Source organism: Apium graveolens, chromosome 1, assembly GCF_009905375.1.
Source record: "Apium graveolens cultivar Ventura chromosome 1, ASM990537v1, whole genome shotgun sequence".
Classification (NCBI taxonomy): Eukaryota; Viridiplantae; Streptophyta; class Magnoliopsida; order Apiales; family Apiaceae; genus Apium; species Apium graveolens.
Genome location: NC_133647.1, coordinates 12,396,922 through 12,410,250, shown reverse-complemented (window position 1 = coordinate 12,410,250; position 13,329 = coordinate 12,396,922). Strand labels below are relative to the sequence as shown.

The 13,329-nt window shown below is 33.6% G+C and overlaps 1 protein-coding gene across 1 annotated transcript; it reads right to left on the bottom strand.

Moving 5' to 3' along the window:
* Positions 1–11,125: 11,125 nt before the first annotated feature.
* On the bottom strand, positions 11,126–12,581 carry LOC141661002 (uncharacterized protein At5g39865). Its single transcript, XM_074467984.1, has one exon. The coding sequence runs from the start codon at positions 12,379–12,381 to the stop codon at positions 11,629–11,631; it is 753 nt and encodes a 250-aa protein (XP_074324085.1). The 5' UTR covers positions 12,382–12,581; the 3' UTR covers positions 11,126–11,628.
* Between the last annotated feature and the right edge of the window lie 748 nt (positions 12,582–13,329).

The following is a 13,329-nucleotide window of genomic DNA, read 5'->3' as shown; positions in this document are numbered from 1 at the left end:
GACTAAATCATACTGACAACCCTAAGTTTAGTTGTATTGTAACCTTAATCTGTAATTCATACTTGTAACACTTAATGTCTGTAAAATGTAAATGGAGCAGACTGGAACATTTTTCTCTAAACAGTGTCAAACCTAAGAATTCTATCTGGAAGAAGATCAAGAAGGTCATGCCTCAGAAGAATTATGAAGAAGTTTGGAGTTGAATAATTCTGTTTGGTGAAAAATATTCTAAGTCAAGATCTCTACAAGTCACAGAATTAGTGTTATAGAGAAGTCATTCGAGAACTCAGAAAGACCTATCGAGAACTCAGGAATTGTCTATCGAGAACTCAGGAATTGTCTATCGAGAACTCAGGAAATGCTATTGGAGATATCGACAAGTTAGATACCCATTCGAGAACTCAGATATATCGACAAGTGTACATTCATTGGAGAACTCTGAGTTATCGATAAGCCAAAGTCCATTAGAGAACTCTGAGTTATCGATACACCAAAATTCACTAGAGAACTCAGAGTTGTCGATAAGTCAAGTCAACAATGAAGTTTCAGAGATATCGATAAGCCAACATGCCTATCGAGATGTCGAGTTCTCTACTGCTTAATTGGAGATCTCGAAGTGAAGAAATTTCTCTAAGTACAGAATTGCAGAACAGTTCAATATCCAAGGTTGCAAATCAACAAACAATTCACACAGCTGGATTGACAAGTCTACAAAAAGCAGCTTGAGAGATGTGCAAGATCAATGACAAAGATTAACTGACAGAGGAGATTAAAGTAATCACGAGATGCTAAAGATATGCTAAGCCAGAAATGGAAGATTTGCTTTTCTATAAATAGAAATGACAAGTGATAGTTTAGTAAAGCTAATAGCATGTTTATTATCCTTTGTGTAAACCAGCAGTTAACTGAGTTATAAAGTTAACACTGGTCCTTAGTCAGTTAGAACAACAAAAGATAGAAAATCTAGTATTCTCTCTCAAGAAAGAAGCTAAGTTCTAAAACAAGAACTTAGAGATTTTGTAGCAAAACACTGCTTGATTTTTAATATAAAATTAAGTGAGTTTTGAAGATCTTTGTTCTACATATTTACATTGTTATTTATGTTTAACATCTACTCCACAAAATCATTGATAACAATCAACCGCTAAACTCAGAGCAAAACCAAAAAGTAAACATTTAAGCCAAAACACATTCACCCCCCCTCTATGTTGTATTCATACCTAACAAGTGGTATCAGAGCAAAATCTGAAAGTAAACAGATGAGATCTTGGAAAAATGAATACACAGAAAATCAGTAGTATCAAGATTCCTCCCTTTGATAATGCCAATTACACTTTATGGAAAAAGAAAATGTTGCTATTTATAAGAATGACCAATCATCTTTACATTGGTATCCTCAAGAATGGGCCCTTCACTCCTGTAGTTAGAGTTGAGGAAACCACAGATGGAGATATGGTTATTCCAGTATTCCAGCTCATTATGATCCCAAGGATCCTTCTGAGTATACTGAACCTGAAAGAGAGAAAGTTTCCCTAGACAGTGCTTTGCAACTGATACTAATTGAGTCACTTGACAATATAATGTATAATAACATTGTCAACTGTGACACTGCTAAACAGATCTGGGAAAAGATTGAAATACTTTGTGAAGGAACTGAGGAGGTTAGGTCAAATCAAAAAAGGATATTGATTTCTCAGTATGAGGGTTTTATGGCTAAAACAAAGGAGGGTATTACTGATGTGTTTGAAAGGTTTAATAAGCTGATAAATGACTTGCAGCTTCATGATAAATTTTATGATGTCGAAGAAGTGAATTTGAAGTTCTTGCTTACTCTCCCTGATCACTTGGAACAGAAAATATCTGCAATTAGAGAAGGAAGGGATCTGAGTAGAATCACACTGGAAGTGTTCTATGGGGTTTTGAAAACTTATGAACTTGAAATGATTCAAAATAAGTCATTAAGGGCTGGTCAAGGATATGTAATGGATGGCTCAAGTGCACTGATTGTGAATGATGGCCAGACTTCTAATGATGAGCAAAGATCCCCAACTCCAGCAATTTCTACAAGTGAGAAAAGAGTCAATGACACTGAAGAGCAAGTCATGCTGGAATTGGATGAAGAAGATGAGTTCTACACTCTTGATGAGCTTGATGAGCTAGACAAATCAATGGCTTACTTGGCTAGAAAATTCTCTAATATTAGAGTAAAGAAACCAAGATTTTTCAAGAGCAAAGGACAGTCCTTCAACAAAGACAGCAGCTGGAAAGGAAAAGGGAAGTACACTCCTGATAGCAAAACTGGCTACAAAACTGGATCTGTTGATAGATAAAAAATAAGGTGTTTTAACTGTGATGAGTTGGGCCATTTTGCTATAGAATGTAGGAAACCCAAGAAGGCAAAGAAAGATAAAGCCTATCTTTAATTGGAAGCAAAGTATGATGCTCTTCTAAAGAAGCAACAAGGGAAAGCTTATATTACTGAGGGCAAGAGCTGGGATGATTCAGATAATGATGAAGATGAAGAAGTTGGAAACTATGCATTCATGGCCTTGGAGCAAGGAGATTCTTCATCATCTAAATCACAGGTACCAACTCTTACCACAATTGATTTAAATGTGAGTCAATATAAGGAAACTGTTAAAAAGATGAGCACAGAAATGTTCCACATTCATACAAGCATGGTTGCTACAAATGAGGAAGTTAGCAGATTGAAGAAGATCAATGAAAAACTTGAGAGTGAAAAACAAGAGGTTGAATTATTGCTGGTTGAGCTTGATGCTGCTAAACAAGAAATTGCATACTTAAAGAATAAATTAAAGTGTGCAAGTGAAATTGAAGCAGTGTTGAGAGAAAGGCTAGAGAAGAATGAAGTGAAGCTGAAATCCTTCAAAAATGCTTCTGAGTTGATTGGCCAATATCATGAAAAGAACAAGCCTTGTGCAAACATTGCCATTGGTCTTGACTATGGGGGTTTGAACAACAATAAGAAGTCTGTCAGTAACAAAGGAAAATCAACTGAAACTGGAGATGTTCCAATTATTTTGAAGAAAGTTGAATCACATTTGTTCAAGGCATGTGAAGTGAGCTTCAGTGAAGAAGAGTTGATCATCAAACAGGAGATAGCTGATGAGGACAATGAAAAGAAAAATGATGAGACAACTCAGTCTTCCATCTCTGTTGAAACACCAAAAGCCAATCAAGAAACTAAGGAGCCTGTGAAGGAGATTAAAGCTGAACAGGTCAACAAGAAAAAGAAGAATAGAAATGGAAAGATTGGGATAAACAAAAGCAATAATTTTGCTTATGTTGCAGGTGCTCCTAGAAAGAGGTGTGAGAATTGTGTATCAATAAATCACCTAACTCATCTTTGTAAAAAGACTGTTAGCAATCCACCTGAAGGAGTCTGCAAGTACAAAGAAGCCAAGGCTAATGATCCCTATTCATTATGTGACAAGTTTGACTGCATTCCCTGCAACATGAAAGTGATGAAGAGTTGCCACAAATTGAGAATTGATCTCATAGAATCAAAAATTGGTTATGTATCTGAAAGGGAAAATGCTCAACAGTCTATGAATTCCATTTTATCTCAAAATTCTCATTCTACTTCTGTAAAATCAGTTAACAAGAAGAAAGTGCCCAACACAGCTTGGGTAGCTAAAAATAATTAATCCTCATTGTGTGCAGGGCAAAGGAAAGAAGGTCATATGGATCATTGATAGTGGATGTTCCAGGCATATTACAGGTGATAAGGCCCTGCTATCACAATTTGAGTAGATGGTTGTCCCTTTGGTGACCTTTGGAGACAACAACAAAGGATTCACAATGGGATATGGCAAGATTGTTACTGGAAATATTGTCATTAAAGATGTAGCACTAGTTGCTGGATTAGAAGTAAATCTTCTAAGTGTTAGTCAATTTGCAGACAGAGGTTTTCAAGTTGTTTTCAACAAAGAAGATTGTGCTTTTATTAGCAAAAAGACTGGTGAAATTGCTCTTAAAGGAGTAAGAAAGGGAAGCTTGTTTGTTGCAGACTTAGACTCAACAAATAAGGAAGGAGTGTGTTGTTTCTACACCAAGACATCAGAAGAGCAAAGCAAACTGTGGCATAAAAAGCTATTTCACTTGAATTTCAAAGCAATCAACACCCTAGTCAAGAAGGAGCTTGTGAGAGATATGCCCAATCTGGAATTTGCTCAACTGGAAGTTTGTGAAGCTTGTCAGAAAGGAAAAATGAAAAGAACAAGTCACAAGTTAAAATCTGTGAATTCTATAAGTGCACCTCTGCAACTTATTCACATGGACTTGTTTGGACCAGTAAATGTCTTGTCCATTTCAAGGAACAAATATGCCCTTGTCATGGTTGATGATTTTTCAAGATACACTTGGGTTGAGTTCATGTACTCTAAAGATGAAACTCCAAATATTATAATTGAGCACATCAAGAAAATTGAGAAGCAAGCTGAAGGAAAAGTTAGTGTGAAAAGATTGAGGAGTGATAATGGAATAAAATTCAGAAACTTAACATTAAGTGAATTCTGCAAAAGCAAAGGCATTGTTCAAGAATTTTCAGCAGCTAGAACACCTCAACAGAATGGAGTAGTTGAGAGGAAAAATAGAACATTAATTGAAGCTACTAGAACTTTGCTACAAGATGCTCAGTTGCCAACTAGTTTTTGGGAAGAGGCTGTTAATACTGCATGTTACACTCAAAATAGATATCTCATCAACAATGCTCATGGAAAATCACCTTACTCAATCATGTCTAACAGAAATCCTACAGTGAAATATCTACATGTGTTTGGAAGCAAGTGTTATATTCTAAAAGACAACTCTGAATATGTGGGAAAATTTGACTCTAAAGCTTTTGAAGCAATTTTTCTGGGATATTCATTGGAAAGAACAGCCTACAAAGTTTATGTGATTGATCAAAAGAAAATTATGGAAAGCACAGATGTGACTTTTGATGATGACAAGTGTCCAGGTTTAAAATGCCTTGATGTAAATGATGCTGAAGCCCTTGCATTTGAAAATCTAACCATTGATAGTGATTCTGATGAGGAAGATGAAGTTGTGACACAACAAGTGACAAATGAAGAAACCTCTGAACAAAATCATGGAAATGAAAGCTCTCTTCAGACACCTGAATTTGATGGCACAAACTCAGGGGGGCAAGGAGAGAATGGAAATGACAGTCATGGTAATACTGAAGAAAATGATGAAGGCACTAGTCAACATACACACACCAGAAAGTGATCCCTCAGCTGGTGTGAGAACTAGAAGTGCAACTGCTAATGAATGCCTACATGCATGTTTTCTATCTCAAGTAGAGCCCAAGAAAACTGAAGAAGCCCTATTGGATCCTGACTGGATATGTGCCATGCAGGAGGAGCTGGATCAGTTTGAGAGAAATAAAGTTTGGAAATTAGTCCCTACACCAAAGAACAGAAGCATAATTGGAACTAAGTGGGTGTACAGGAACAAAATGGATGAAAATTGAATTGTTACCAGAAACAAAGCAAGGCTGGTTGCTAAAGGCTACTCACAAGAAGAAGGAATTGACTATGATGAGACTTTTGCTCCTGTTGCAAGACTAGAAGCAATAAGAATTTTTCTGGCATTTGCTGCACACTCAAATTTTAAGGTGTATCAAATGGATGTCAGGAGTGCTTTTCTCAATGGTGAACTGGAAGAAGAAGTTTATGTGCAACAACCACCTGGCTTTGAAGATCCAGAATTTCCTAACTTTGTTTACAAATTACTTAAGGCTCTATATGGATTGAAACAGGCACCAAAAGCCTAATATGACACACTGTCAGAATTTCTACTCATACATGGTTTTACCAGAGGTACAATTGATAAGACTCTCTTCTACAAGAAGCATTGTGAAGATATGATCCTAGTTCAAATCTATGTGGATGATATCATCTTTGGATCTACTAATGAAAAGCTTTATCAAAGATTCTCTAAGCTAATGCATAGTGAGTATGAAATGAGCATGATGGGAGAATTGAGTTACTTCCTTGGCCTTCAAGTTAGTCAAAGAAGTGATGGTATTTTCATCAGCCAAACCAAATATGTGAATGACTTATTGAAGAAATTTATTATGGTGAATAGCTCACCAGCATCTACACCAATGTCTACTGTAACCAAGTTGGATGAAGAAAAGAAAGGCAAGAGTGTGGATATTTCAAGCTATAGAGGGATGATTGGATCATTGCTGTATTTGACTGCTAGTAGACCAGACATCATGTTTGCTACTTGTCTATGTGCCAGATTTCAAGCCAATCCAAAGGAATCACATTTGATGGCTGTCAAAAGGATTTTCAAATACTTAAAGGGAACTCCAAACTTGGGATTATGGTATCCTAAGGGAACTAGTTTTGAAGCTATTGGATACACAGATGCAGATTTTGCTGGATGCAGGGTTGATAGGAAAAGTATCAGCGGAAGCTGTCAATTTCTTGGTCAAAGACTTGTGTCCTGGTATAGTAAGAAACAGCAATCTGTGTCAACTTCCATTGTTGAGGCTGAATATATAGCTGCTGGAAGTTGTTGTGCTCAGGTGCTTTGGATTAGAAATCAGCTAATGGACTATGGTCTAGTGTTACACAAAATTCCTATTATGTGTGACAATACTAGTGCCATATCTATAGTAGCTAATCCAGTTAATCATTCTAGAACAAAACACATTGATGTTAGGTACCATTTCATTAGGGAACATGCTGCAAATGGTACTATTGAGCTCATTTTTGTTCCAACAGAGAAACAATTAGCTGACATTTTTACTAAACCTTTGGATGAAGCAACCTTCACTAGACTTGTGAGTGAAATTGGAATGCTCAATTCTTCATCCTAAGGCAAGAACTCAGCTAATGTTTTGCAGCATATTAATTTCTAATAAATCAACCTAGTTTGATTTAATTGGAAATTAACTGAAATATGAATTATAAATATTTCAGAATCTCTGTATATTTATTTTTCTTTAAAAACTCAAAAATTAACTTAGAATATTTCAAATTCTAAGTAAACTGCTTAGTTGTTAATTTACATCTTTAATGTGTAAAATTAACACAAGGCAGAATAACAGTACTGAAAGGTATAGAGAACTGAGTTCTCGATAAGTCAAAATAACTTATCGACAAATCATTTTAGAGTTCTCGAGTGAGTCCTCGATAAGTCTATTTACAGACTTCTCGAATGACTTCTCGATAAGCTCTATTATGACTTATCGATAAGACCATGTAGAGTTCTCTAATAGTGTTAATTCACAGAGTTCTCGACAAGGATATTTTGAGACTTATTAATAACTCAGAACTAAAATAATTTAATTCAATGAATTATTTTAGACAAATACTTTTGGAAAATTTATTCTGATTTTAATTTGATTCAATTCAAATAAATTAGAATTATTTTTAGTCCATTTTCGGACAAACCGGGTATTTATCAGAGTTCTCGATAAGTCATCTTTGACTTCTCGATAAGTTTAATATCAAATGTTTATTATTGCAGAACAGTTCAATATCCAAGGTTGTAAATCAACAAATAATTCACACAATTGGATTGACAAGTCTACAAAAAGCAGCTTGAGAGATGTGCAAGATCAACGACAAAGATTAACTGACAGAGGAGATTAAAGTAATCACGGGATGCTTAAGATATGCTAAGCCAGAAATGGAAGATTTGATTTTCTATAAATAGAAATGACAAGTGACAGTTTAGTAAAGCTAATAGCATGTTTATTATCCTTTGTGTAAACCAGCAGTTAACTGAGTTATAAAGTTAACACTGGTCCTTAGTCAGTTAGAATAACAAAAGATAGAAAATTTAGTATTCTCTCTCAAGAAAGAAGCTAAGTTCTAAAACAAGAACTTAGAGATTTTGTAGCAAAACACTGCTTGATTTTTAATATAAAATTAAGTGAGTTTTGAAGATCTTTGTTCTACATATTTACATTGTTATTTATGTTTAACATCTCCACAAAATCATTGATAACAATCAACTGCTAAACTCAGAGCAAAACCAAAAAGTAAACATTTAAGCCAAAACACATTCACCCCCTCTGTGTTGTATTCAAACCTAATATTTACTTTACTCATTAAAATAATAGATATTTTAGATTTATTTGTAAGCTGACCAATATATATATTATATACCTTTTTAGTTTATTATGTTATTAATTAGTAATTAAATTTATTAATCAAGACTGAATACATTACATAATTTAATTAATTTACAATATATATATATAAATTTATTAATTTAATGTTGTATCTTAATTCTACTCTGGCAAAAAAAATGGTGCCAAAACATATATGCATTTTGAAAAATTATTTTATATTTAATGAAGATTGCATAGATCACAAAAAATGAAAACTAAAATTTAATTTTTTTTTAAAAAAAAGATAAAACAAATGGTGTGAAAACACTACACTTATTATAAATTAGTTGAAAAAAGATAAAACATAGTGTGAAAAATCTTACATTACATGCATGTATTAGTAGCTATTTAGTATTCATATATATATATATATATTTGTATATATATATTTTAAATTAGTTAAAGATTAACTACAACACATATTTATAACTAGTGACCAAAAAATGACATAAAATTAAAGTTATATATTAATTTAGCACATATTATACAAATTTTTCAAGAAAAAAGAGTACCATCAAAAGGGCATAAATTAGCTAAAAATTTAACTACAATATATATTTATAATCAGTGACTAGCAAAGGATATAAATATAAAGTTATCTATTAATTTTAGCAATACTATACAAATTTTCCAAGAAAAAGATATTACCATCAAAAGAGCATAAGTTAGTTAAAAATTAACTAGAACACATATTAACAATTAATGATTAAAAATGGACATAAAGATAAAGTTATTTATTAATTTAACACATATTATATAAATTTCTCAATAATAAAATAATAATATCATCAAAAGAGCAAAAAAATATGAAATTTTTGTGTATTAAAAAAATGGACAAGACTTGGAATAAAATGGACAAAATCTTTAAGTCACCTTGATGAAACTTGCTCGCAGTTAAATGATGGATTGAAGATGATGATGAAGGTCTGATTAGCTCTCTTCTTAGTAGCGGTCAGATGGATTGAAAATGAGTGGATTATACTAAGATATTTTAAAGAGAGATATACATAAAAAAGTAAGAGTTAGTCACATATTTATAGGATTAATTGTATAATGTGTAAGATATAAGTTTATTATATTATTAAGTGCATTGTGGATATAAGTTAATATGAAATTTATATCATGTGTAAAATATAAGTTTAATAAGTGTATTGTAAATATAAGTCAAAATGAAAATTATATCAGGTTAAATGTATTATGTGTAAAATATAAGTTCAATGTATTATTAGTTGTACTGTAAATACAAGTTAAATAAATTAACGGTTAAAATATTATAATATATACATGTATACATTTCAAGTCATCCCTATGCACAAAAATCTAGAAGATGATTAATAAAAACCTAGAAGATGATTAAGTGTCTAAGTGTTTGCACAGAAAATTAAGAGGGTCATTTGGTAATATACTTAAACTACATTTTGTAATCTTGACCTGCATTCAGAAACTATGTTTTTTTTGTATTTTATAAAATTGTTGATTTTGATGGACTTGTTGATGTATTTTATATTTTCAGAAAATTTTAACAAAATTAAAGATATTTTGATGAATTTGTAGAAATCACTAGTCAAATCAGAAAGACTCTACAAGGTTTATTCAACAATTCCATATATTTAAAATCAGCCAAAATCAATAATGATCATTCAAAATTAATAAATTGTTATAAATCCTCTAACATCTAAATTGAATACATGCCGAGATCAACTTACAAGGAACAACTAGAGATTTGTATGTGAAGATTTGACATTGTTAACAATACTCCCATAGTTTATATATATGATACTCATGCTGATTTCTGGATATCAAGGAAAGTGGTCTGGAAAAGCCTTGGATAAATCGTTTACCATGTCTAATGAGACCAGACCAAGTGGATTAAGACCCCCAATCTACACTTTTCCAACCGGCTATTGTACCGATGGTGCCATCTCTTATGAGACAAGACCAAGGGAATTAAGACACTTTTCCGAGCGGCTATTAACCAAAGGTGATATTATGATGAGTATTGATGACACAATAGTGCTATACAACTCACAAGGATGACAAATTTGCTATGTGTTAGACTTTTATGTTAAAGATCTTCAAGTATATAGTTATGTTGAGAGCCTTATTTCACACCCTAAAGCTCCCTTCCTAGCCTTTATATACTTTGTTTTTGTCAGTGTACCAAACAGGGGTGTTTGTTTTCAAAATATGATTTATTACATAATCTGAGCTTGATTCAAGTATAATTTTAATCTCCTTGAAGCCGAGCTGCCCTGAAATTCAGAGGATCTTTGTCAAAATCAGTTTCGGATACTTCCATACATCGGAAAGTTTTAGGACTCTCAAGTATCGGAGGCCTCACCGCATTACTTGTTCGCTTATAGCCTAAGCATCTATGTCAGACATATAGGTAACTCTATTACGATTGTACAAGAAATTTTAGCAAATTAAGTCTATAACTCTATTATAATTCTTCAAAAAGATTGCTACAACTCCAAATAGTTATATCAGCCCCTGTTCTGAATATAGTTTACCCGAATAAGAACCCCGAATAAGAACACGACATGCATCTACATATGTCAAATTTTCAACATCTCCAATGATATTATGCCTTGTTTGGAAACAACCATTGAAATGATGGATTTCAAATGACATATTTGAGTTGTCATTTCAAATTCTCATATTTGCACTAAAATTTGAATGTCTTGAATTTCAAATGAAATCCAAATTCAAATTCTTTTACTTATCCAAACATGTTATTTAATTTCAAATGAAATCCAAGTTACCAAACGGGCACTAACATTATTTTCATCTCAACAATATCCCTAGCAATGTGAATATGTGATCTACTGGATCCCTTCTCGACTCTTGCTGTCGAAACATTAAGTCTGTGGATGTGTGCATATTGCATCACAACTATATCCCTAACTTTGTAGCCTACAAAATAGCTTCGGGAAGGTAGAGATTCTAAGTCCGTGGCTCTGTGCATATTTAAAATACCACAACATATATAATCAAGCAACATGTACAATGAAATGCAAATAACTAAAGGCTAAAGAAATGATGCAGTAGTATCATTTCAATCCCAAAGTATAGAAACATTCCTATACACATTCCAAATGATAATACACTTCATAACACAATCCAGTCACATTTCAAAAGGCTCATAAACCTTGAACCTTTTTATTGAACGTAATTGCAGATGCAACCACAAGCAGGATGTAGGATTTCCATACCCAAAATAGCATACTACTATAAGTCTATAACATTGCATGCTAGAAAATCACGAATTTACAAGCACAATATACACAATAAGCTTGTATCCTAGTTGCATTAGGCAATCTTATAGCGAATGAAACATTCATAATCAACAAACCACACACACCTTTACAACCAAGAGTTAAGATCAAACCGTAAGCTCCACCCTCAATCTCTTTCCAAGAAACCTTCTGAACAACTATAATCAATAAACCTAACCCCCAACACAACACTTAAGAACAACAAGTCGGGCAACGAATCAACCCGTTCTCATTACATTCCTTACACCTCTTCATCATATCCTCATCCTCATCAAAAACCTTCCGACTCCCATCACAATTTACACACGGAATAAACCTAACATCCCCACACGAATAACAAACAAACCCTGGTTCCCTAGTCGATAAACCCTTAACACGAACCCTCAATTCCCCCGTCTCATTCAATTGCTTAATAATATCCGCACCACCAATGTGCTTCCCCTTTATAAAAACTTGAGGCAAACTCACATCCTTTCCGCCCATAATTTTCTCTAATTCTTTCTTATAAGCGGAATCCATAGAAATGTCCCGTTCATCGACATCAACCCGATAACCCCGTAAAATCAATCTCACAGCATAACAATCCTCATAAGTCCTTCTAATTCCTCGTAAACTCGTAAAATAAACAACAACCTTATCATTAGGTAAACTATTCGAAAATTCATCCTTAAACGAAACCCTAGAATCAATTCCCCCTGATTTCTGGCTAGTATTCGGGGACTCAGTCTCCGAAGCTTTCGATTTTTTCGACTCGAATAAATTTCGAATCCCTAAAACCTTCCCCTTCACTGCTTCGAAAGAATTATAGGGATTTCTGAATGATCCACTTCGATCAAACGATGAATTACTACTAGGGTTCTTGGAATACTCATTTGAAGACGAATTGATGGTTAAAGATCGGTTAAAAAACGATGATTTGAGGAAATTCTCGCGAAACCCAGACATGTTTTTGGGTTCTTGAGCTGAGAAAAGTGAAATTTGGAGGATTTGGTACGTGGGTGTTGGTTTGGTGGGTGTGAATTGAAGGTGGAGATGATGTTGAGGAGATGAATGATGAGAGAGAGAGAGAGAGGATGAAGATGTTTTTTTGAAGGCGTAGAATGAAAGAAAGTAAATTGGGAGGAAAAGGGGAAAGGGGTGATGGAACCAAATAGCTCTTTTTCAAAATGTTGACGTTCGTGTATACTCACTCCTTCCCAATCATTTCTTTACGGATGTCCCATCCAATTCTTTACATTTCAAAACTTATCCAAAATAGTTAATGGTCCCACCACTTTCCCACTTTTTCTCCCTTTTCACACTACTTTTACTCCACTATCTCCCTTTTATATATTAAAAATCAATGGGTCCCACCACTTCACTCACTTTTCTTTCTCTTTTTCACTACTTTATACATATTTCTTAGCCTCCGTGCCCAAACCAAACGTAAAAAATTGGCCGGGACGGAGGGAGTATAAATTAGTCCCGTCAACGTTCCGTATCGTGTACAAACGTTTTATGTACTTTCGTGTGGTCGTGTACCAGATTTTAAACTCGAATCCGACCTAGATTTGCATCTGTGTACCAATTTGGTAACACTAACCCTGAACTAATATATTCGTGTTTATCCGCTTCAGTACACTAAAGAATACGGATTATATACGAAAAAAATTAACTGTTAAAAAATGCAATAGATAATTAAATGTCGAAGTGCTCACTCACATAGTCAAAGAACAATAAAATATATTTTAGTATTTACAATTATATAAATGTTATTTAGAATAGGTAAAATTCACATTTGGTATTTAGTATAAATATGTATATTGTATATTTTTAAAATTTTATTTATATATTCATCATGTGTACTTTCGTTCTGTGTCGTGTACCTGTATCGGAAACCCAAACCCGACATTA

Coding starts and splice junctions, on each gene's coding strand:
- LOC141661002 (XM_074467984.1), bottom strand. CDS start 12,381: ATGTCTGGGTTTCGCGAGAATTTCCTCAAATCATCGTTTTTTAACCGA.